This window comes from the organism of the source record quoted next, unplaced genomic scaffold (genome assembly GCF_019419815.1).
Source record: "Pyrus x bretschneideri cultivar Hongxiangsu unplaced genomic scaffold, Pyrus_bretschneideri_v1 Contig51, whole genome shotgun sequence".
NCBI lineage: Eukaryota > Viridiplantae > Streptophyta > Magnoliopsida > Rosales > Rosaceae > Pyrus > Pyrus x bretschneideri.
Genome location: NW_025999789.1, coordinates 975,659 through 999,607, shown reverse-complemented (window position 1 = coordinate 999,607; position 23,949 = coordinate 975,659). Strand labels below are relative to the sequence as shown.

At 36.5% G+C, this 23,949-nt stretch overlaps 1 protein-coding gene across 1 annotated transcript; it reads right to left on the bottom strand.

The window, feature by feature from the left end:
* Positions 1-3,381: 3,381 nt before the first annotated feature.
* On the bottom strand, positions 3,382-8,224 carry LOC103940972 (nucleolar complex-associated protein 2). Its single transcript, XM_048570093.1, has 12 exons — positions 8,116-8,224; positions 7,951-7,999; positions 7,723-7,835; positions 7,238-7,309; positions 6,594-7,148; positions 5,861-6,163; positions 5,136-5,465; positions 4,839-5,045; positions 4,564-4,650; positions 4,125-4,219; positions 3,915-4,043; positions 3,382-3,824 (listed from the first exon to the last, which is right to left on the bottom strand). The coding sequence occupies exons 2-12, from the start codon at positions 7,967-7,969 to the stop codon at positions 3,545-3,547; spliced, it is 2,190 nt and encodes a 729-aa protein (XP_048426050.1). The 5' UTR covers positions 7,970-7,999; positions 8,116-8,224; the 3' UTR covers positions 3,382-3,544.
* Positions 8,225-23,949: the final 15,725 nt, after the last annotated feature.

The following is a 23,949-nucleotide window of genomic DNA, read 5'->3' as shown; positions in this document are numbered from 1 at the left end:
ATTTTTTGTAGTGACACACACATATATATATATAAACAACATTTTATACCTATTAATTTGGTGGTTTATTTGTTAAATTGTCGAATTTTAAGAGGAAATTAATATTGCCACTTGTAGAACTCAAAACTCATTAGTGCAATTTATAAATAGAAAAGCTATTAGAAAAAACAAAAAAAAACTGAACTAAAAAAGTAACTAATTTACTGCCTCTGTCTTATTTTGGAAGAATATTTAATCGCTTAGATGTAGTCTTAGAGACAATACACCATTTCCAAATTTGCTTAAAGATGGTTATCCAATTAATAAATTTCATTTATTTTTTAAAAGAATAATTAATATTTTCTATAATTACTTATTACTATAACAGTCTTTTTTTTTTCTTTTTTGCTTTAATAATTACTATAACATTTGGTGAAATTAAGCTATCCAATGTCATAGTTTTAAGGGTGTGCTATTTACACATATTTTTTTACTTCTTACACACCCTTCTCTATTTTTAAACGTCAAATCAAATAAATTGAGAAGATCAAATGACATAAATTAATACAACAATATTTACACTAAGACAAAGGACTGGGCAAAGCTATAAACAGTGTAAAGTTACTATTTTGCTTCTTTTGAATTTAATAAGTTCAATAGTATAATAGAATTTGAAATGTAATACAATCACTATCTATTTTTTCACAGATAATAATTAGGTACTCACCGGTGATATCTCATACATATACTTGCTTTTTGATTTGGCTCAATCAAAAGATGTCACGTGTACCTTATTTTTTAAAGTTCAAAAAAAATTACATAACATTTGTTAAAATATCATTAAACCAAACTAAAATGTGGCTATATAAAATACTCACTAGTAAGTACGCTCCCACATCCATAATTTACAGTTTTTACAAGCAATATATTTATTTTTTTAACTCGTACCACATGCATCACATGTGGTACTTTCCTAATCTAAACGATTTATTAACAAAATTCTCTATGTCAACCACAAAGAAGTGAAAATACCAAATTAATCTTGCCAACCAAATTAAAGAAAAATAACTAAAAAGTTATGGTTGATATAGTAAATTAAACGCAAAATATATATATATATATATTTTTTTTTCAAAAGCCTTACAAGCATGTATCCATATCAGTTGTCTCGTTATTTTCTTCCATATTTTTCTTTCAAATAAAATAAACTTTTAGTTACAAGATTAGCTAAAGATATGATTGGCCTATTCAGCAATGAAAAATTGTTTAAAGGTCGTCACCTAAAAGATTTATCGACCCTTTTATGATTCCTCTTTTTGAAAATATGTTAGGGTAAATCATACAAAATTACCTCAAATATTGGTCGAACTACAATCTCATACATCATGTTTTAAACATTACAATGTCATATCTCAACTTATGAATTCGTTGCTATGTCAGACTTCCGTTAAATATTCTGTCAATTTGGCTGTTAATTTCTGACGTGGCAAGCAGTTGGCCCACACATTCATCCTTCACAACTCTGGCGAAGTCCTCTTCTTCTCCGGCCACCTGATTGGGGGTTAACTCAGCAACCCACACCTTGAACTACAAAAATCGATCACACTCACCCACAGCTGCAACTCGCAGCAACCTCAGAGCTTGAAAAAAAAAAAAAAGGAGTCATGTCCTATGCAACCATGGATTCAAAATCTTTGCCGTATGATCCTTCCCGCCACCAGAGCTTCAAATCAACGCTTGCCACTCAACCACGAAACTAGCCACTCACGATGTCTCTCTCTTCGCTCTTCCCCTCCAAAAATGTCGTCTTCTTCAATATTTGCAGATCTGCAACAGCAGCCACCACGAAGTCCTGGGCTTCAGCAAGGCCTGAATTTTGATGAACGTTGGTCCTCTTCACGACCGGCTTGCAACTCGTGTCCTGACCTGCGACGCCCCACCTCTCCGCAGCAGCGATAGCTACAGATCCCCACCTGCAGATCGAGACCGAATTCCTGCAGCAACCCATGCAAATCAAGAAGCTCAAAACCTTCAATATCTTCAGTCCCCACATGCCCATTACCACTGCAGACCCGACCCAGCACCTCTCTCTCCTCCATGCCTAGTCAACTCGCCTAGCACCTCCTTCTCTCTCCTCCATAACCTTCAAATTTCATAATTAGACGAGCCCAGAGAGAGAAGAAATTTCAGAAATAATCGCCAGCGGGGAAAATCCAGTGGCCGGAGAAGAAGATGACTTCGCCAGAGTTATGAAGGTGAGGTTGGCGCCTGGCCTCGATGGGGAGGAATGACTAAGCTTAGTGGTGGGACCCTCTTTATTACTTTAGTTTTGTTGTTACCAAAAAAAAAAAATCTTAATTTTTTAATAAATTATTGATTTTTTAATGTTTTATTAATTTATCAATTCAATTGAGTGAGTTGGTGGGCCAGTTGCCTACTACATCAACAGTTAACAGCTAAATTGATAGAAAATTCAACGGAGATCTGACATTGCAACGAATTTATCAGTTGAGGTATGTCATTATATTGTTTAAAACATAAGGTATGTGATTGTAGTTCGATCAATAATTATGATAGTTTTGTGTAATTTACCTAGTATTTTACTTTAAATTTTTAAGAAGCACATATATAGCCATGTGTGCAATTACTAGTATCAATTATTCGAACTAGATATCTACTTTGCGGTTGCTTTGGCTCTAGACTTCACCAAAACAATAATAATTGAGTGGCGTTATTAGAACTCACACTCAAAATACAGTTAGCATGCATTTCTCATTAAGGGAATATTGTCTTTGGACCCCATGACCTATAACACCAGGTGAAATTGACGCTCTAAACTAGTTTTTTAGTCAATTTAAGGACTTAAAACTTTTGAAAACTAGCCAATTCACCCCTTGTTTTTAGATTCCATCCATGTCTAACTTAAGGGGTCAGCTTAAGTTCTTAATTCAACTGGTGTTACAGTTCAGAGAGTTAAAAGACAAAACTTGAGAAAACAAAAAAGGAATATATCTCTGAGAAATCTCATTCAATTAGATAGGGTAATTAAAAAATAGGACACCAAGAGAATTTGACCGTTGAGCCGTATGAGGTCGGAAACTCACAAAAGGATTCGGGGCATGTCAAGCCTTGGTAAGGTTCTTCACTTTGCGTCGAATTAAACCACATGCTGCACCGCTTGTGCAGGTTCCTGTCAATTCCTTTGAGTTATTCATCCATAAACAGAACTAATTGTGACGTCGACATCTAACTTGAACAAATTAATCTTTCCATTTAGGAAACACGCTTGGTAGTAGTAGCAGCTTAGGTTAAAGTCTAAGTTGAAATTCGATCCCTCCATAAAATGTTGAGATTTGTCTAACAAATATTTCTTGCAATTCTACTTATATAAGAGGGAAGAAAAAACACAAAATAATATCTTGACATTGATCAAAAATGAATTTCATGCATAACTTTCAAGAAAGCTGGTTTTCACAAGCTCTTCAATACACCATTAGGAAAAGGAAAAAGATCGACAAAACAATGGAGACTGTCGGACGGGCACGCACGAGATACTTGTGTCACTTCAGTTAGCCGCCTTGCTCTTCTTTGATCTTTTTGCTTGAGGTTTTGAAGAATTCTTTGATTTATTTGTTGAGCGTTTCGGCTTCTTGCTTTCCAGCTTTGAAGGAGCTTGTTTCTCCTCTTCATCTTCTTCAGCAGAAAAGGTGTCGCTTAAAGACCCATCTTCTTCATCAGAACTGAGTACCAACTCCTGAACAATATCTTCATCCATGGCTACTTGGTCCTGGCGCTCGGTCCTTCGCTTCCTTTTCTTCTTTTTCACATCTTTGGGTGGCTCAGCTCTGCAAAACCAATAATGTTTCAACACGAATACCAAAAACAAAATTGCAAAGAAAACTAGAGAGAGAGAGAGAGAGAGAGAGTGACCATACTTGGAATCCTTTCCTGGTAACCAGGATGAACTAAAGACAGCAGTGCCTTCCTCGTCCCTGGTGTCATCTTCTTCATCACTTTCTCGTCCTTTACTTCCAAAGACAGATGAATGCTCGCCCACAAGAACACTGGAACCCTTTTGCATGTTAGAAAATGGAACACTAAACAAGATGTGTGAATATGAACTCAAAAGACAACACGATACAGACCTGGTTTCCGATAACGAAGCATTTCTTTGTTTTGCTACTTCACGTAGAGTTGCAACGTACTTCGACAGAGGGCTAGCCCCTGACTTTTTCTCCTCCTATGACAATAACAAGGAATTCAGGTTCTCCAGATGATATCAAAATGAAACAAATTGTAGGAAAAGCATTCGAGATATCTCACGTAACCAACGAATTACATCACAAATATCATTCGTGCAGGCTTGTCAATGAAATACATCACAATAGACCTTTATTCAGATTAAAGAAAAGTTTGATAGTTCAGTCAGGAAACATCTTTCCAGATTTGGTTTAGTAGCTTTCACCGTCCAAGAAATAAACTCTTATGGTTATTGGCTGGTGGCAATATGGTAAAGTACACAGACATACAATACATTGATGGCAAAATCACATAAGAAAAAAGATAAATTATGGAAGTGCAGACCTCAAGGAAAGACGCAGCTGCAGGATCATTTGGCAGAAAAGAAATTGACATACGCCTTTCATTTGTAAACTGACAATTAGCCTCGACCTGGGACATAGAAGAGCTTAAACATTAGCTATGTACAACAGGGCTTTCCCACATTTAGATGTAATTATTAAAACACTAGACAATAAAATTAAAAACTTCTTTCAATCAATCAATAGTCCACACATCTCAAGCTCAGGCATGGAAGCAGAGCACATATGGTCACTAGACTTGCCACTCTAACCACATACCTGACGAATGAGCTCCCTCATTGCTTTCCGAAACCTCTCAACCTTGGTGGATTTGCAGAAGGTACGCAACCGTACAGCTGGAATAAAAGACAACTCGGGGAAAGCAACAGAATAGCTCCACTGAGCTAAATGTTCAGCAAGCTCATCTACAACAGATAACACACACGCCTCCTGAAATGCTCTGGTCTTCAGGGTTGGCTTGCTAACCTGAAAGAAAAATTATCCTCAAACTCCTACAAACAATAACAATGTAGTATTGAATTTGAAGCAGAGAAGAATGTCCCAACTAAAAAATACCTTCAGTACAGTGCGCAAATCTATAGCTTTGCCAACACCACCCGTGGTGGGTCTGTTCAACTCCTTCATCTCAAGCATGTCCAAAAGCAGCATAGAAACGGGAGTGAAAGTACCAGTTGAAGCAGCAATGCGATTAAGCATTCTAATACACCTCAACCTAAGGGGAAAATATCTAGCAGTTGGAACTAGACGGGCTACCCCATAAATTACTTGGGCCAGGGGATACGCAACAGGCCTAAACTCAGGTTCTGAGCCATAGGCAGAGACGGCTCCAGTCCAGAGCTCAAGACAGTTCATGAACTTCCACTCATAAACCTTTCGGAATGCTTCCTGCAAATGCAAAACCACATAAGTGAAATGCCACATATATAGGGCATCTGACGCGTTTTAGACTAAATACAACTTCTAGAGTTAAAAAAGAAATTGAGAAACTAGAATTTGCAACAGGGAGGCAAAAGCTAACATTTGTAGTCAAAGATACCAAAAAAAAAATCCAATTTTTTCAAAGTAATCAATGATGTAAAAAAACTTTTACGGGCAGTTTATCTAGCCGCTCTTGCCACAAGTACAACTAATTCATCTAGGTTAATCTCTCTCAGTTGGGTAGCTAGTGTCATTGGCTTTTGTGATCATCCTTAAGTTTTACAAAGATGCATGTTAGCCTACAAGAGACAATGCAATAACTAAACAAAAGGTAAACATTCATATTTCAAGGATAATAGTACCTTAGTTTTTGAACTAAGTGCTTCTCGCAGAATCATTGCTAACTGTCGAATGAAAACGAAGGCCTGTTGATATGCAGTGGGAAGGTCTACTCCGTAAAGTTCAATTACACAATTTGCACGAAATTGAACATGTTGTAATTTCGCTGCAGTTATAAACTGGCAGTTCAAGACATAGGCTTTGTATATTCCCTTGAAGGATTCATCTAAGCAATCAGATCCAAGCCGAACGCATAAATCTCTCAGAAATAGAAGGGAGACAAGAGGGAGGGAACCTCCCCCTAAACCCCATAAGTCCAAGGCAGTCTGTGAAAAGTAATACAAATTATTAGTTCCCAAGTAACCAACATAAAAAAGAGAACAAAACTTTGTAAAGAGAGATGCAAGGTAAAAGTGTAAAACCCAATAACAGATATCTATTATGAATATAATCACCACGGCTTCATCTAAACTGTTAAAATAGGATTTATGGCCTTCAAACTTGCAACGAACAGTCATCATGCTCTATATTGGCATACTATAAATGAAGTTAATTTCGGAACAGGAAATATATAGGATTTATTGATTGCAGTGCAAACAACCCAAATTTCGGAACAGGAAATATATAGGATTTATTGATTGCAGTGCAAACAACCCAAGGTAAAACCAGAATACAAGCAGTAGAGTATTAAAGAATAACTGCAAAGAATAAGGAATTTTAAACAGAATATATAATTACGTGTATCTCTGCATTTACCTTAATGTACTTCCTTAAGAGAACTGGAAAAGCAGTCAAAAATATGGATGAATATTGAAGATGCCGTAAAGTAAACGATATCATTTCAGTGTCAGTCATTTGACGCAAGACGTGCAAGGCATTTCCAAGATATGACTTCACTAAATGGTTGTAGTTCTTCCATCGTTTTGTGTTCATCAGATCTAATATGGTCTCTTTCTTCCCACCAAAAGCAGGGAGCTCCAACAATTTCCGCATTATTCCATCCATTTCCTTAAGTACAAATATCATCACTTTGTTAAAGACACTGCTAGACATAACACTAAAGTCTAACAAAGACTCATCCTCCTTATCATCACCATAGTGGCAGGCAGTGCGGAAAGCTTTCATTAGAGAATGAATAGCACTCAACTTCCCATGTTCTTTAATAGCGTTGCACCAAGAATCAACCATTTCACTAGTAACAACTTTTTTAGATTGTTTCCTTTTCTTTTGTGCAACATCATCATCGTCTTCATCTGCTTCTATCTCATCATCTTGTGTCTCAGATTCTTTCAAGTCAGCATCTGAATCTTCCTGTGTTAAATAGGGACAGACTTAATTTTAATATTAATACATAGCTTCGCTGAGTAATATTGAAAAGTTAATAGCTTTTGCATACTCACTTCGATGTCCTCATCATCAAACTGTAGAAGTTCCTGGTCATGCTCTTTCAAGAAACCATAAAACTCAGGGTCCTGCAGGTTAAGAATTATGAATAACTTCATTACTTAAACTCCGATACCAGAATGAAACACAGATATAAAGTCAGAAAAATCAATAAGTTATACACCATCTCACTTTACATAGTTGACGGAAAATGCAAGTTTTTCAAAATCATCAAATTTGAAGATCACATTCAGCATTTTAAATTCGGGCTGAAGCAATCCATCGTCGAGCCAATCGACCACAAAATCCAGAAACACAGTTGTTTGGGAACCACAACCAAGAAAAAAAAAAAGACAGCGAATTACGAAATGTAGATATTATCGCATATATCAAATCCAACCAGCTGAAAGTTTCTAATCCAACAACCGCTGCAAACTACGAATAAAATTCGTACTTTACCAGTGTAAAATCCATATAATTGCACAAATATCAAAGTTCTAACCTTTTCGCGAAGTCTTTCAAGTTGGTCCTTATGCTCTTTCGCCTGACCCGGAGACTTGGAGCTTTTCCCAATTTTCCTTTCACCTTTGTTTTTTCGACTTTTCGAAGTTTTCACTGAGATTGCAATCAAAGCAATGAAATTTGAAAAATTAAAACTAAAATTCAGCTTAATTATCTATCAAAGCACAAACCCAGATGGAATTAGAAAACAATTAGAGAGAGAGAGAACCTGGGCGTTGTTCTTCCATTGCGAGAAAAGATTGGCTAAGGAGGTGTTCCTGTAAATGAAAAAAAAAAATGGCAGCTGAGAAGGTTAATTCAACCTTCGATTGAGAACCTGAGCGTTGAAAACATACCAATCCAAAAGCGGCCTTATAGAATTTGAGGAATTTACCTTAACCACTTCGCTTCGCTCCAACTCTCTGAGAAAAAGCGACAACCAAAAACCCTAACGTTCAGTTGTGAGGTTTTGACTAATGCTTTGACTTTCTTTTTTCTGTTCTTTTTTGTTTTGGGCTTATGTCTAATCTTAAGCCCACCCAAATGGGCTTAGCTCTTAGCTACATACTTCTAACATCACACCCTTGGTTGTTTTTACATTGTATGATGTTATGAGTTTGATTTCTGACGTTGGTGAACTGCACGATGATAGTTAATAGGAGACTAAAATACTTGTGAGGATTCTCGGCCACAAAAGGGTAGACTGTAGTGACAAAGCCACCAGTTGGTTCTTTTTTTTTTTTTCAAAAAAAAAAAAAACTTTATATTCTTCCTCGATGACAAATATTGTAGTTTAGTGGTATTTCATTCATATGTACGTGGGAGGTCTGAGATTTGACTTTAATTGGGGCATAGTTCAATACTCAATATTAATTGATTCATTATGGGACTCAGCCCACAATTCACACTACCTATATCGTTGCACAACAAAAAAGCCTATATGTTCCGATCGTTTGACCACTTTGTCATTCATTAATTCGATGACTTGATATGTGTAACACCTACTTCTGGATTGACGTGAAAGTCACGCTTGGCAGACAAAGACTAATCAGTGTGGGGCTTCAGTTTCTTCTCAATCATGTTTTCTATCCTACACGAAAATCAAGTAGTTTGATCTCGGTGATTCTCGATGATGCAAGTGTGGCTTCTACGTCATGCCAAAAAACAGATTCAACACATGCCACACCATCAATTTAACAGAAAACTAGATAATCTAAATAAAATGTAGGCCATTTTCTTCCTCCATTCACTTATTTGGGTTTCAGCCTAGAAAAAAGAACTTATTTGGGTTTGGGCTTTTTGAGTAACAAGATTTTGGGCTGCTGGGCTCCAAGTTTAGTTCCCGGTTAATGCAAGGGGTACACGTGAGAATCGCGTGCGTAACGCCCGCAACAGAGTAGAGCCAACTTGCTGACTTCCCTGTGGGTCCCACGCTCTGTTGAGCGGCCGGAGTGCTTGACGAGTGTATGGAGTTAGGGGTGGGCATAAAAACCGTCAAACCGCATCGAACCGTAAGAAAAAAAACCGAAAAAAACCGTGTTGACCGGAAAAGTCAACTTTGAGTGAAAAACCGAACCAAACCGTTCAAACCGGTTCCGGTTCCGGTTTCGAATGACCAAGAACCGGCCGAACCGAACCGAACCGTTTTATTAATAATAAATAAATAAATTATATATACACACACATGTCATGGTATAATAGGTTGAAAAATTGTGTACAGGAGCTGCTGCTTCTTGCTTGCTCTCTGAAGTCTGAAAACCTGCAATTTGTTTCATCATTTTTTTGTTTGTTGACTGTTTGACCAGTGCATATGTATTTTAGTTGTCTCTTTTTGTTGACTTGGTGCCACTACCAAAGACATTTGCATTAAAAAAGATGTGTTGTATGCAACTTTATGTAATCAGTTTTAGAAGATGTATTTGAATGCATAATGATTTGGTGTTCAAATAATTTATTATTAGGAACCGTAAACCGGCAAGAACCGAATCGGAACCGGTGTAGACCGAACCGTAATGTTCTAGTCATAAATTTAAGTGGAACCGCACCGAATCGAACCGTTAATATATTTCGGTTCCGGTTCCAGTTTAAGGGTGGAACCGCACCGAACCGCACCGTGCCTACCCCTATATGGAGTGGTTTCACTACACAACACAAATCCCATGCAATGCATGCAGCCCGCCGACCTTCGCCCTTCAATTGTAACCGAAAAAGGAAAATCGTCCTTTTAATACAACTTTATCTTATTAAGTGAGATTAATTGTATGAATTCTAAAATATTATTGTGCTTGATTTTACGATAAGTATTCCTACAAAGTGGGGTCCCCTTGATGCCAAGTTGATTTAATTATTTCACACACACTTTAACGTATGGAGAATCAAAAATAAAAAATAAAAAGTTAACTTCAAGCATTTAGTTTCACTTATTAATGTGGTTTAACGGTATTTCTCTTCATTTATAAATGAAAGACTTTAAGTGTAAATCTTGTAAATGATAAATTAGCTATTAATCAGTTCCCCCACTCCTTATTATAAATATACACAACAAGGACCACGATTTAAATATTATAAATATGAGATCTTATGTTAAGATCTCGTAAATGACGAGTTCGATACATAATATATGACGATAAACATGAATATTCATGTACTACATTAAGAAATACATCTATAGGACAATATTAACCTAGGTAGCGTAGAGAACTTATCAGAGAGGGACACAAATATTGTAACACTTTTTCTTCAATAAGTCAAAATTAAAATAGCAACATAAATACATTGTTTTACATAAATACATTATTTTGCTGCTTTTCGTGGATACATACAATAAGAATCACGAGTCTCTTTCGATTACTCTTTTACTTTATCCATTCAAAATGCTCAAATTTGATCTTATCAAGACATTACTGGCATCTCCTTTTTTGACATCTTCTGGGGATACGGTCCACATCCTCTGTGGCAAACTTAAAATTACCCTTGCACCCAAATTCCCATTTCCGTCAACCTTCATCCCACTTTCAATTTCCTCTCATCATCCTCACTTTTCAAACTCCTCCTTGTATGATGATGCTTAGATCTCACACGCAAACTCCTCCTTGTATGATGATGCTTAAATCACACACACAAAATATACATAGGTTTACCCAAGTCAGGCTACACGGACATATCTCATTTAATAAGGAAGAACGTTATCTCTCAAGTTGTCTTTCTTCGATGTGAGACAAATTCCCGTTTGTAAACTTCACGTGAAATTACTTTCTGTAATCTCATTCGATGTGGGATTCTTGGGAACCAACACGGTACAAATACATAAAATTAAGAAAGAATTTTTTTTAATTTTTTTTACAAATAATTAACAAAAACTGAATTTAGTAAACCATCACGTGGAACAAAATGATAAACAAGAAAAATGCATCAATAGGGGCACTATTAATAAATCTAGTTTACTAAGGAATGATCAATTTATGAAAATGACACAAATATATTCACAATTTTTCTTCTATAGGAGCGCCCCCATAAGTAAAAAATAAAATCAAAACATAAATACATTGTTTCTGGCCATTGGTTTTTTAGGAAATGCATTTATTTTTTGTTTTTTGTGAATACGCACAATAATGTCCATCAGTATTTTTCAGATACTCTTTTACCATATGCATTCAAAATGCTTAGATTTGATCTTATCGAAATATAATGACATTTCCTCTTTTGACATCTTTTGTGGATCCAATCTCTATCATCCGTGACAAACTTGAGGTCATATACGTTTTTACAACTGTTATAACGTCGTAAACAAGTGTACATCCATGCACAGCCTTAAACGTCGTACCACCAATAATCACCTCGAAATCTCAAGTCAATGGACTGTTCCCACTTACACATTGTGTCATGAAACTCATTCCCTTTCTAAGAGTGGTTTTTCAATGTGCCGGAGCGTGGGGGCAGAATACCAAATTTTATTATACAATTCTTATTTTTTTCTTTCAAGTCCCTCCAATTATATAATATCATGTAATGATATGCTCCATGTTCCGTAGACACTAAAAAATCTTTTGTTTTCAAAGAAAAAAGTCATTACCTTTTCAAACCACATTTTGTAAACGGTTATGTTATTGGCTCCATCGGGTGAACGAGATATATATATTGGGCTCGATTAAGCATACCTACAATATGAAAATGTTAGCATGGTAACTAGTTAAGTGCAAAAACATTTTCAGAAACTAAATCAGATTATTAGCTAAAGAAATAAAGCAATGTATATTAAAAGCAACAAAATTTAAGCTTCAATTTAAATTCCCACCATCATAAAGAGTTGTCTTGAAACATCTGTACTTAATTATTCCACTTTTGTAAGAGAAAATTTTAAATTATAGTGGTAAACACGAACTATCATCTACTTATTCACTTTTTTTAATAAGAAAAAGTCGTATGTATGAAGGTAAAACGAACTAACATCTACATCATTAGAAATCATACATTGTAGGAGTAACAATAGCACAAAATAAGCTAGATTTAGAGAAATAGTCGACTTATGAAGATGGCCCAACTATTTTCACAACTTTCATTGGAGCACACAAAGAAGCCACAAATAATATTAAAACGTACATACATTGTATTTGCCATCACTTCTTTTTAGAAATGCATGTAATTTTTGCTCCTCTTTGGAGATACTCATCATGAGAGCAAATTTGATCTTATTGAAATATAATGGTCTCTTTTCTTTTGGCATCTTTTGTTGGTACAATATGTATTGTCGTAACAAAACGCATTGTTCTTCAGTGTAGTGATATTTATCTTTATTTGTAAGTTTAAGATCTTATATTCGAATCTCATTAATGACAAATTCGATATCAATTTATTCTCTCACCTTTTAGTGTGAATAGTTGACCAATAATATTGGCACCCTTGCAAAACTTGACCTGAATTAAATGGCAAGTGTGGAATATGCCATATATGAAGCTATCAACATGGTAACTAGTCAAGTACTAAAATGAATACACTTCAATTCCCATATGGCGCTTCATTGCAGTAACGGAAAACAATCATGTCTATGCATTCTAATGCAGGTTCGATCCCCCTTGATTTCATTTTCCCCTAACAACTAACGATTTAACTCACTAACGCTATCGTTTTTCTCAAAAAAAAAAGACTTCAACTCACGCATGCCTATCCAATGAAAGATTTTAACAATAATTAAGTTTATTTGATAAAAATTATAATAAAAGCACAAATTTAGGCTTCCATTCAATATATATGGCATTGTCATGAAATATTTGTACTTAATTATCCTATTTTTTAGAATAAAGTCTCAGCGAAATATGATAAACACCAACAATCATGTAAACATATTCCACTTTTTCTAGAGAAAGTAATACAATAGAAAAATACATCAATAGGGGCAATATTAATTAACCCAGCTAGCAGAGAAATGATTAGAAAATTATGACACAAATATGTTCCTTCTATTGGAGCACCCCAATAGGTTAAAGATAAAATCGAACCATAAATACATTGTTTTTTGGTCGTTGGTCTTTTTAGAAACGCATTTTATTTTAAAAAAATTAATGAAAAGGGCTTGAAAACTTTAAATTTTAATGAAAATGACAAAATAAAGGGTAAAGTAAATAGTATCATAATTGACTTTTTAGTGTAAAAATATGATTTTTCGTTAAAATGAACAATACCGGAGATTTTTTCGTTAAAACTCCCTTTTATTTTTGCTCCTTTTTGGGGACACACACGATAAGGATTATGGGTCTCTCTCAGTTACTCTTTTACCCAATGCATCCAAAACGCCCAGATTTTATCGAAAGCATAATGACATCTCCTCTTTTGGCATCTTTTGCGAGTCCAATCTACATCTTCTGTGGCAAACTTGAAATTACTGTTACCCCAACTTCTCTATATATCCTAACAGAACATAGAGTTTGAGAGCGTTTCAATTAATAATTGTAGAGTCTACAAATCTCGTTTAATAAGGACGAACGTTAACTCTCAAGTTTCTTGGATGTGGGACAAATTCCCGTTTATAAACCTCATGTGAAACTGTTTTTGTGATCTCATCTGATGTGGGGTTTTAGTGGGACCAACATGGTACAACCTCATTGAATTTAGATTTTTTTTATTTTTTATTTACAAATAATTAACAAAAAGTGAATTTATTACTAAACTATCATATGAAACAAAATGAAAAACACGAACAATTGTCTACACATATTCCACTATTATTAGAGAAAGTCGTAATATATGATCGTAAATCTGAATAATCATGTAGTACATAAGAAAAATACATCAATATGGGCACTATTAATTAATCTACCTAGGAGAGGAATGTGTTGTGGCCTATATTTAACTGATAGAAAAAGGACGGCCGACGGCACAAAGAGAAAATATAGAGAGACATGTTTGTAGGGTTGTGCAGAGAAATGTATATTTCCCCCTAAGCAATGCCTTTATTTACAATAATAAGAGAGAATAAATCATTCTCTTTCATAGAATACAAGTCATAATATGAAAGAATAACTAGAATCAAATCTAATTTAGAATTTACACAATCACACTTAAAAAAAAAAAATTTACAACAAAATGATCATTTTATGAAAATGACACAATATATTCACAATTTTTCTTCTCTTGGATCACCCTCACCCTTGTAAGTCAAAAATAAAATCAAAACATAAATACATTGCTTTTGGCCATCAATTTTTTTAAGAAATGCATTTAATTTTTGCTTTTTTTTTTTTTTTGTGGATATACACAATAATGACCACGAATCTATTTCAGATGCTCTGTTACCATATGAATTCAAAACGCTTAGACTTGATATTATCGAAACATAATGACATTTCCTCTTTTGGCATATGTTGTGGGTCCAATTTCCGTCGTCCGGGATACGCTTGAAATTTCTCTTTTACCCCAACCTTTAGCCAACTTCCCTATATTTTCTAAGTTCCTATTAACAGAAACTCACAGAACAAAAAAGAAAAGAAAAGGAAAGCAGTCGCGCTTCACCAAAATTCCAATTCCCGTCAACGTTTATCCGACCTTGAAATTCCTCTCCTCATCCTCAGTTCCCAACTCCATTTCCGTCAAGAAAAACGATGGATCCGGCGAACCTATCTACGGCGCCACCACAACCAGCAGCAGCAAGCCATCCAGTTCACTCGGCTGATCCACTACTCAGCTTTCACTGAGAACCTCCACCACGTCCTAGGTGCCTGCTGATAACGACGCCGTCCAGGAGGGGCTTCAGCCGCTTGATGTGGAAATTCTCTCTCATCTGGGAGCTGATGGGCCGATACACAGCAAGACCCGACGAGTGGTACGAATGTCCGATATGCCACAAAGTGTACGAGTCGGCACAGGTCTTCTTTGCTCACACCGGCATTCACTACAGGGCCCTGAGCACTGCAGCGAACGTAATATGACTCCGTCGGAAGCATGATAAGGAGCTTCAAAATAACAAACTCCAGCTCCTGGAATTTGACGACGGCAGCTCCTGCCAGCCTTCGCCCTTCAATTGTAACCAAAAAAAAGAAAACCGTCTCGTTAATCCAAATTCCCATTTCCGTCAACCTTCATCCCACCTTCGATTTCCTCTCGTCATCCTAATTTTCCAAACTCCACCTTGTATGATAATGCTTAGATCTCACACATACTCACTCACAAGATATACATGGGTTAATTACTCAAGTTAGGCTACACACACAGTTAGAGTGTATTTAATAATTGTAGACTTCACAAACCTCGTTTAATAATGGAGAATGCTAGCTATCAAGTTGTCTTTCTTCGATGTGGGACAAATTTCCGTTTATAAACTTCATGTGAAACTATTTCTGTGATCTCATCCGATGTGGGATTCCTATAAGACCAACACAGTACAAACACACAAAATTAAGATTTTTTTTTTTTTTTTTTTTTTTTTTTTTTTTTTTTACAAATAATTAAAAAAAAAAACTAAATTCATTAGTAAACTATCATATGTAACAAAATGAAAAACACGAACAATCATCTACACACGTTCCGCTATTATTGGAGAAAGCCAAAATATATGACCATAAACCCCGAATAATCATGTAGTACGTAAGAAAAATACAGCAATAGCGGCATATTAATTAACCTAACTAGCAGAGGAATGATCAATTTTTGAAAATGACACAAATAGATTCACATTTTTTCTTCTATTGGAGCACCCACATAAGTTAAAAACAAGGGTAAATATCAGTTTACTACCTTCAAGTTTTGTGGTTTTCAACATTTGGTACGTAAAGTTTTTTTCGTTCCAAAATCATACCTAAAGTGTTAATTTTGAGACAGTCTCATACATCCGTTAGTCTGGTTGTTAAATCTCCCGTTAATTGATGACGTGGCGTCTATATGAACAATGACTGAGTGCTACGTGTCATTAAAGGGTCCACGTGCAAATTAAAATTTCAATTTTTTTTTTTTGGTCTTCTTCTTCCTCCATTATCCCTCCATTCTCTCCTCAAAACAAGTCCAGATCCCGCAGCGAGTCCGTAGCTGAGAACCCAGATATGCACTAACCCACCAAACTCTTAGCTCCGATTCAACTCCTGCAAGGTGTGGATATATGCACCAACCCACCAAATCCCCACAGAACCCAGATCCCGCAACCGCCAGACTCATTCAATTCAACTCTCAGCTCTGATCCACCATCGTTGACTGATTAACGACCATGGTTTGGACCAATTGAAGAACCAGAAGGAGATGAACGTGAGCCATGGGTCGTTCACCCAGTTGAAAATGTACCCACCATAGAAGGGGCCGGCCCGAACCCGTTCCAGGTCCGAATGAAGGATCTTCCTGGCATGCACGGCAGCCCGGGTGGCCTCGTCTTGCGGTTGGGCCAGTTTTTCTTCTCCGCCGCCGTGCTCGTCCTCATGGCCACCACCTCTGAGTTACCCTCTGTCATCGCGTTTGGTGGGTAGCCACCACAACTGAACCCATATCTTTTTTTTCAACTTATTTTTTGTTAATTCTTTTAATTATGCTTAAATTTCAATTTGATAACAATTGGGGTTTTTGAGGAGGGTTTGGTGGGTTGGTGCAGAGGAGAGAGTGGAAGGATAAGGAAGGAAGGGAAGGTTGGGGATCTGGAGAGCTTGGAACGGGTGTGGCGAAGGAAGGACTGGAGGGCGGCAACAGAGGATCATACAGTGGAGAGGGCAAAAAGCTGGGCGTGGTGGAGGGAAGACAGATGGGCAAGGAGGTTGGAGTGGCGGGGAAGACCTTTGAGCGGAGAGAATAAAGGGTACCGGTTGCAGAAGGGAGGGGGTTGGGGGAGGTAGAAGACAGACGGATGGGTTTTGTTTTTGTTTTTTGAATTTTTTTGAATTTTTGATTCCCACGTAGACCCTTAGGGGGCGTTTGTTTGCCCTCACTAAGTTGGACTGGATTGGACTGGACTAGCTATTAATCCAATACTGTGTTTGTTCCATGCTAGGACTAACATTAATGAGACTAAAGGGGACTAGCATGGACAAAACCCTTTACTAAGAGGTATTAGCGAGACCCCCCAATAACCATGGGACTAGCTAAGACTATCCTCTCTTTCTCGTCCTCGTCATGCTCAACGACCACTCCCGACAGACTCCTCGTCATCTCCGGTCACCTAAATCAATCATTAACTTTCCGACTCTCTTTTAGATCCATTTCACAACCAACTTTCATATAAAATATACCAAATTGAAGTTGGGAGTGACAAGATTACGACTTTACCTGAATCGAGGCTAAAATGTGGTCGAATGTGACCGGAAAATGGCCTGGAAGTCTCGGCCTGTTTGGGCTTCTTCAAATCCATGACAGATTCGAGCATTCAAAGCTAAGATATTGGTCCATGGATGGTGATGAATTTTTTGGCAGTGCTAACTTCATCCAATTTAACGAGGGTTGGCCAGAAAACACATCGGGAAACCTGCAACTCGTCGGGAAAATTGAAGCCGTGAGGTTCCGTTCGAACAACGCATAGCTAGAGAGGGAGGGAGGACAGAGAAATAGAGACTGGAATCAATAAGGAGTTTGACCAGGAATGAGAAAGAGACATGAATTGAGAGGTCTAAGAGGAAAAAAAGAGGGAGAGGGTGGGACGATGAGAGAAGAGGAAAAGAGTGGGACGGAAATGGTAGGAAAAGATGGAGAAAAGATAAGATCATAATAAAATATTAATAATTTATATATTAAATAATATAATATTAGAATTTGTTATTATCCAGCTTCTTAGTCCAATACTGCACCAAACGCTTCACTAAGTTAGTCCAGTTTAGTCTAGTCTAAGCCAGTCCAGCTTAGTCCTTGAAGCTAATCCAGTCCGAGATAGTCCGACGCAACAAACGCCCCCAATGACACGTGGTGCCCAATCATTGTCCACATGGGCGTCATGTCATCAGTTAATGGAAGACTTAACAGCTAGACTAACAGATGTATGAGACTGTCCCAAAATTAACACTTTAGATCTAAGACGAAAAAAATTTTATTTACCAAATGTTGAAAACCACGAAACTTAAGGGTAGTAAACTGATATTTACCCAAATAAAATCGAAACATAATATTATTGTTTTTGGCCATCGGTTTTTTTAAGAAACGCATTTATTTTTCACTCCTTTTTGTGGATATGCCCAATATTGACTACGGGTCTCTTTCAGATACTCTGTTACCATATGTGTTCAAAACACTTAGATATGATCTTATCGAAACATAATAACATTTCCTCTTTTGGCATCTTTTGTGGACTTAGATTTGATCTTATCGAAACATAATAACATTTCCTCTTTTGGCATCTTTTGTGGGTCCAATTTTCATCCTTCTTGGCAAACTTGAAATTACTCTTTTACCCCAACCTTCAGCCAACTTCTCTTTATATTCTAAACTCCTATCAACGGAACTCGCAGAACAAAAAAAGAAGAAAAGGAAAACAGTCGTGCTTCACCAAAATTCCGACTCCCGTCAACATTTACCCGATCTTGAAATTCCTCTCCTCTCCTCATTTCCCAACTCCTTTTCCGTCAAGAAAAACGATGGATCTGGCAAACCCATCAACGGCGCCACCACAAGCAGCAGCAGCAAGCCATCCAGTTCACTTGGCTGATCCACCACTCAGCTTTCACCGAATGTCCCCACCACGTCCTATGGTGCATGTTGACAACGACGCCGTCCAGGAGGGGCTTCAGCCGCTTGATGTGGAAATTCTCTCTCATCTGGGAGCTGATGGGCGGATACACAGCCTGCACCGAAGCAGACCTGACGAGTGGTACGAATGTCCGATATGCCACGAAGTGTACGAGTCGGCACAGGTCTTCTCGGCTCACACCGGCGTTCACTACAGGGCCCTGAGCACTGCAGCGAACGTAATACGGCTCCATCGGAAGCACAATAAGGAGCTTCAAAATAACAAACTCCAGCTCCTGAAATTTGACGATGGCAGCGTCGCTCTGGTGCCTGCAAATCCTACAAGCACCGAAGTGAAGAAGAAGAAGATCAATCTTCTTGATGGTCGGGATGATGCACTCGGTGGAGAATCAGATCACCGGAATGAAACCGATCTGGTGGTGGGTCGGCATGATCACCATGCGAGCACTTCCTGTCAATGCCACGAGTCGATGAGAGATAAGAAAAAGAGATCTCGGGCATTGGGTGTTGGTGGTATTGGTGCGCCACAGTCAGGAAGGGGACGTGATGACAATGTCAAGTCGTCTCCAGTGGTGGCTCCTCAAGAGCACTCAGGCTGCCCATGAATCCATATAAGAGCCAAGAAGAAAAGAGCTCATGCAATGTCGTCAAGTTAATTTGTAACAAAACTGACGCGATATTTACCATTGTATAGAAGTTTAAGTGTAATTTAAATTGTTGATAAAATGACCGTTTATGTAGAAATGAATTGAGTCATAATAAAATTGGCGCGCAATGTTGATATATTAAAAGTTCGTTATAATTTAAGTAGTGCGCGCAATAATCGTTCTAATTTAAATTACCGACAATGTATGTTGTATATTTCACAGAACTTCATTATAGTAAAATTGATACGTTATTCATATCATTATTTACCCTTTGACCGAAATTAAGTACAAAACTATTATTAACTTCCATGTATCATTTTCTTTGTTAGGGCTAAATGATAATTTGCACCAAACTAGTATTAAATACAAAATGATGGCTGCTAATGACCAAGACTAGCAAGAGCTTTCGGCATAAAAGTTCGGCTCTCATAATACATGTGACTAGCCACGTAAAAGCATTAAATACGTTCCAACTGAAGTCATTTACGTTTTTTACGACAGTTATAACGTCGTCTTTATCCTAAACACGTTTATCCTAAACACGTGTAAATCCATGCACGACTTTAAACATCGTCTCACCAATACATGGATCAGGATCCTCTCCCAAGCAAATGGTGAGGATCCTTCTGGCCAGACCCATCAGGCAGTTCAAATTTTATCCAATGGTTATAAATAGGGAGTTCCTCTAAAAGTTATAATAATTGTAACTGTTGAATAAAATTTGAACGGCCCGATGAGCCTGGTCAGGAGGATCCTCACCATTTGCTTAGGAGAGGATCATGATCTCCAATAAATGACTTCGAAATCTAATGCCGTACCACCAATAAATGACTTCGAAATTTGAAGGCAATGAATTTGAGAAGACCAAAATTTTATATTAAATTTGCAAAATATTTGACATTATTGTTAATGATTGAATTATTACTTAATATTGATTAATGTATTTATTTGTTATTGTTGACACTTCATTTGGTTTGCAACTTGGTTCATTTGGTCACCCTAGCATTATCTCCACTTAAGGTCATCTCCAATCGAAGGCTGATCAGAGGGCTCATTTTAACCATTTGGCCCTCCAAGATATTAATATTTTAATGAACAGTACATGACCATATTTTCCTCTATATCCAACCGAGGGTCATAGGGCTCATTTTAGCCATGTCACAAAAAACCATCTCCAACCAAAGGCCATAGGGCCAAACATAATTTATTATTTTAAAACTATAACTTAAATTCAAATCCAACGGCTAAGTTATAGAAAAAAAAATAGAATTTAAAAAATATATGAAACAAATTTTGTAAAATAGAAGTTATAGGGAAAAAAATAGAATTTAAAAAAAAATTATGAAACAAATTTTATAAAATATAAGTTATAGGAAAAAATATATATAATTTAGAAAAAATATCAAACAAATTTTGTAAAATAGAAGTTATAGGAAGTTATAGAAAAAAATAGAAGTTATAGGAAAAAATTGTGTAAAAAAATAAATAAAATTGTAAAAAAATAAAAAATAACGGCTAGTTGACGTTAGCTAGTCGTTGCATTTGAAATTTGGCCTATAATTCCTGTCGGTTATATCCGACAGGAATGCTAAAATTTCTGGCCAGCCTGGGGCTGGCTGGCTGGATTGGGCCAGCCCTTTGGCCCTTTCAGTAACTATTGAACTCACGAGCCCTCTGGCCTAGCCCTTGGTTGGAGACGGTTTTCAAGCTATTTTCGGCCCTCTGTACCCTTCGGTTGGAGATGGCCTAACATTGTGTCATGAAACTCCTTTCTTTTCTAGGAGCATTCTTGAGTGTGCCAGGAACATAGGACGGACTACCAAATGTTATTATACAATCGAAGAAAAGTTCTTTTCTTCAAGCCCCTCTAATTAAATAATGACATGATATTTCGTTCAGTGTTCCAAGAACATTGAAAAATCTCTCAGTTTCAAGATCAAGAAGAATGTCTTTACCTATTCAAACCACATTTTGTAAAGGGTTATCTTATTATTTGGCTCCATTGGGTGAATGAGAAATATATTGGGCTCCATTGGGCCTACCCTACAATATGAAAATGTTAGCATGGTAACTGGTTAAGTGCAAAAACATTTTTTTAGAAAAGAAATCAGATTATTAGCTAAAAAATAAAACAAATTATATTAAAAACAACAAAATTTAAGCTTCAATTTAAATACCACACCATCATAAAGAACTGTCGTGAAACATTTGTACTTAATTATCCCACCGTTTTAAGAGAAAATTTTAAGTAATTATAACAATAAATACGAACAATCATTTATCTATCTCACTTTTTTCAACGAGAAAAATTTGTACGTACGATGATAAAACGAACAATCATCTATCTCATTAGAAGTAATATATTTGTAGGGGAAACAATAACACAAAATAAGCTAGATTTAGAGAAATGGTCGACTTACGAAGATGGCACAATTATTTGTACAATTTTCATTGGAGCACACACAGAAGCCACAAATAATATTGAAATGCACTTACATACATTATATTTGCCATCGCTTCTTTTTAGGAATGCATTTAATTTTTGCTTCTCTTTAAGGAAACTCATCATGTGAAGAGGATATTCGCTGGATTCTCTTTGTGAGGATTTAAGGGATCTTTCAATCATATATGTTTATCGTATATCGTGTGGTCAGTTTTTGTCAAGTACTGTTTGTATTAAATTTAAATAAAAAAATTACAATGATTTCTGGCCACATGATGTACCATAAACGGATGTGATTTGAGGATCCCTGATCTCCCTCAATTCCCCTTCCCCCTAACAACTAATAATTTAACTCACTAGCGTTATCGTTTGTCCAAAGAAAAAAAGAAACAAGACTTCAAATCACGCATACCTATACAATGAAAGATTTTAAAAAATAATTAAGATTATTTGATAAAAATAATAATACAAATTATATTAAAAACAACAAATTTAGGCTTCCATTCAATTTATATTGGCATTGTCATGAAATATTTGTACTTAACTATCCTATTTTCAGAATAAAGTCAGAACGAATTATGATAAACACGAACATACATCTAAACATATTCCACTTTTATTAGAGAAAGTCGTAATATATGACAATAAACACAAATAACCTTGTAATACATTAGAAAAATACATCAATAGGGGCAATATTAATTAACCCAGCTAGCAGAGAAATAATTAGAAAATTATGACACAAATATACACAATTTTTCTTCTATTGGAGCACCCAATAAGTTAAAAATAAAATCGAAATAAATACTTCTTTTTTTTTGGCCATCGGTCTTTTTAGAAATGCATTTAATTTTTGCTCCTTTTTGTGGATACGCACAAAAGGATTATAAGTCTCTTTCAGTTACTCTTTTACCATATGCATTCAAAACGCCCAGATTTGATCTTATCGAAGCATAGTGACATCTCCTCTTTTGGCATCTTTTGCGGGTCCAATCTACATCCTCTGTGGCAAACTTGAAATTACCGTTGTACCCCAGTTTCTCTGTATATCCTAACAGAACAAGGTGAAAGCTAAGACAACCAAATAAAAAAAAAAAAATTAGAAAACAATCGTCTGTTACCTGAATTCCCATTTCCGTCAATCTTCATCCCGCCTTCTTTTCCTCTCGTCATCCTCATTTCTCAAACTCCACCTTGTATGGTGGTGTTCAGATCTCACACACAAACTCGACCTTGTATGTTGATGCTTAGATCTCACACACACAGTCACTCGCAAGATCTACGTGATTCACCCAAATCAAGCTACGCTCTCAAAATTAAAGAGTGTTCTAATAAGGAAGAACGTTAGCTCTTAAGTTGTCCTTCTTCGATGTGGGACAAATTCTCGTTCATAGACTTCAAGTGAAACTACTTTCTGTGATCACATCCGATGTGGGATTCATGCGAGACCAACACAGTACAAATAGATAAAATTAACAAAGTTTTTTTTTTCTACAAATAATTAACCAAAAAACATAATTAATTAGTAAACCGTCATGTGGAACAAAATGGTAATTTCGTTCTTTTTTATAAAGGATTTCACTTTTAATCTATACGATAAATAGGAGTTGGATCAATTAAGTTGGTTGTGAGTATATATGTCTTCGGAATTTAGTGGAAACTCTTGTTTTTAATTCATAATTTGCTCTCGATGGTGCAGATGATGTCACTGATGGAGTTCGTGGTGTTGGCGCTATTGTGTGGAATGAACAAGGATAGATGGTTGGTGCATTTGCTGTGAGAGCTTCAAGCTTAATTTTTGCCTTCGCTACGGACTTGTATGCTCTCAACGTTGGGATTGAGTTTGCCTTGGACCCCAATTTTGTTCCACTAGTCTGAAGCACGGTGGTATCATATGGCACGGCACGATAATATGAAAAGTCTTTAAATACTAGGATACGATACACCATAAACACGATAATATAACTAGGGTAAATTACATTTTGCACTCTTAATTTAG

Bases quoted from the DNA above. Each gene is read 5' to 3' on its own strand.
- LOC103940972 (XM_048570093.1), bottom strand. The intron at 5,466-5,860 runs GTACTATTATCC...TTGCATTTGCAG, and splicing joins CACTTAGTTCAAAAACTAAG to GAAGCATTCCGAAAGGTTTA. The intron at 5,046-5,135 runs GTATTTTTTAGT...TTTTTCTTTCAG, and splicing joins ATTTGCGCACTGTACTGAAG to GTTAGCAAGCCAACCCTGAA.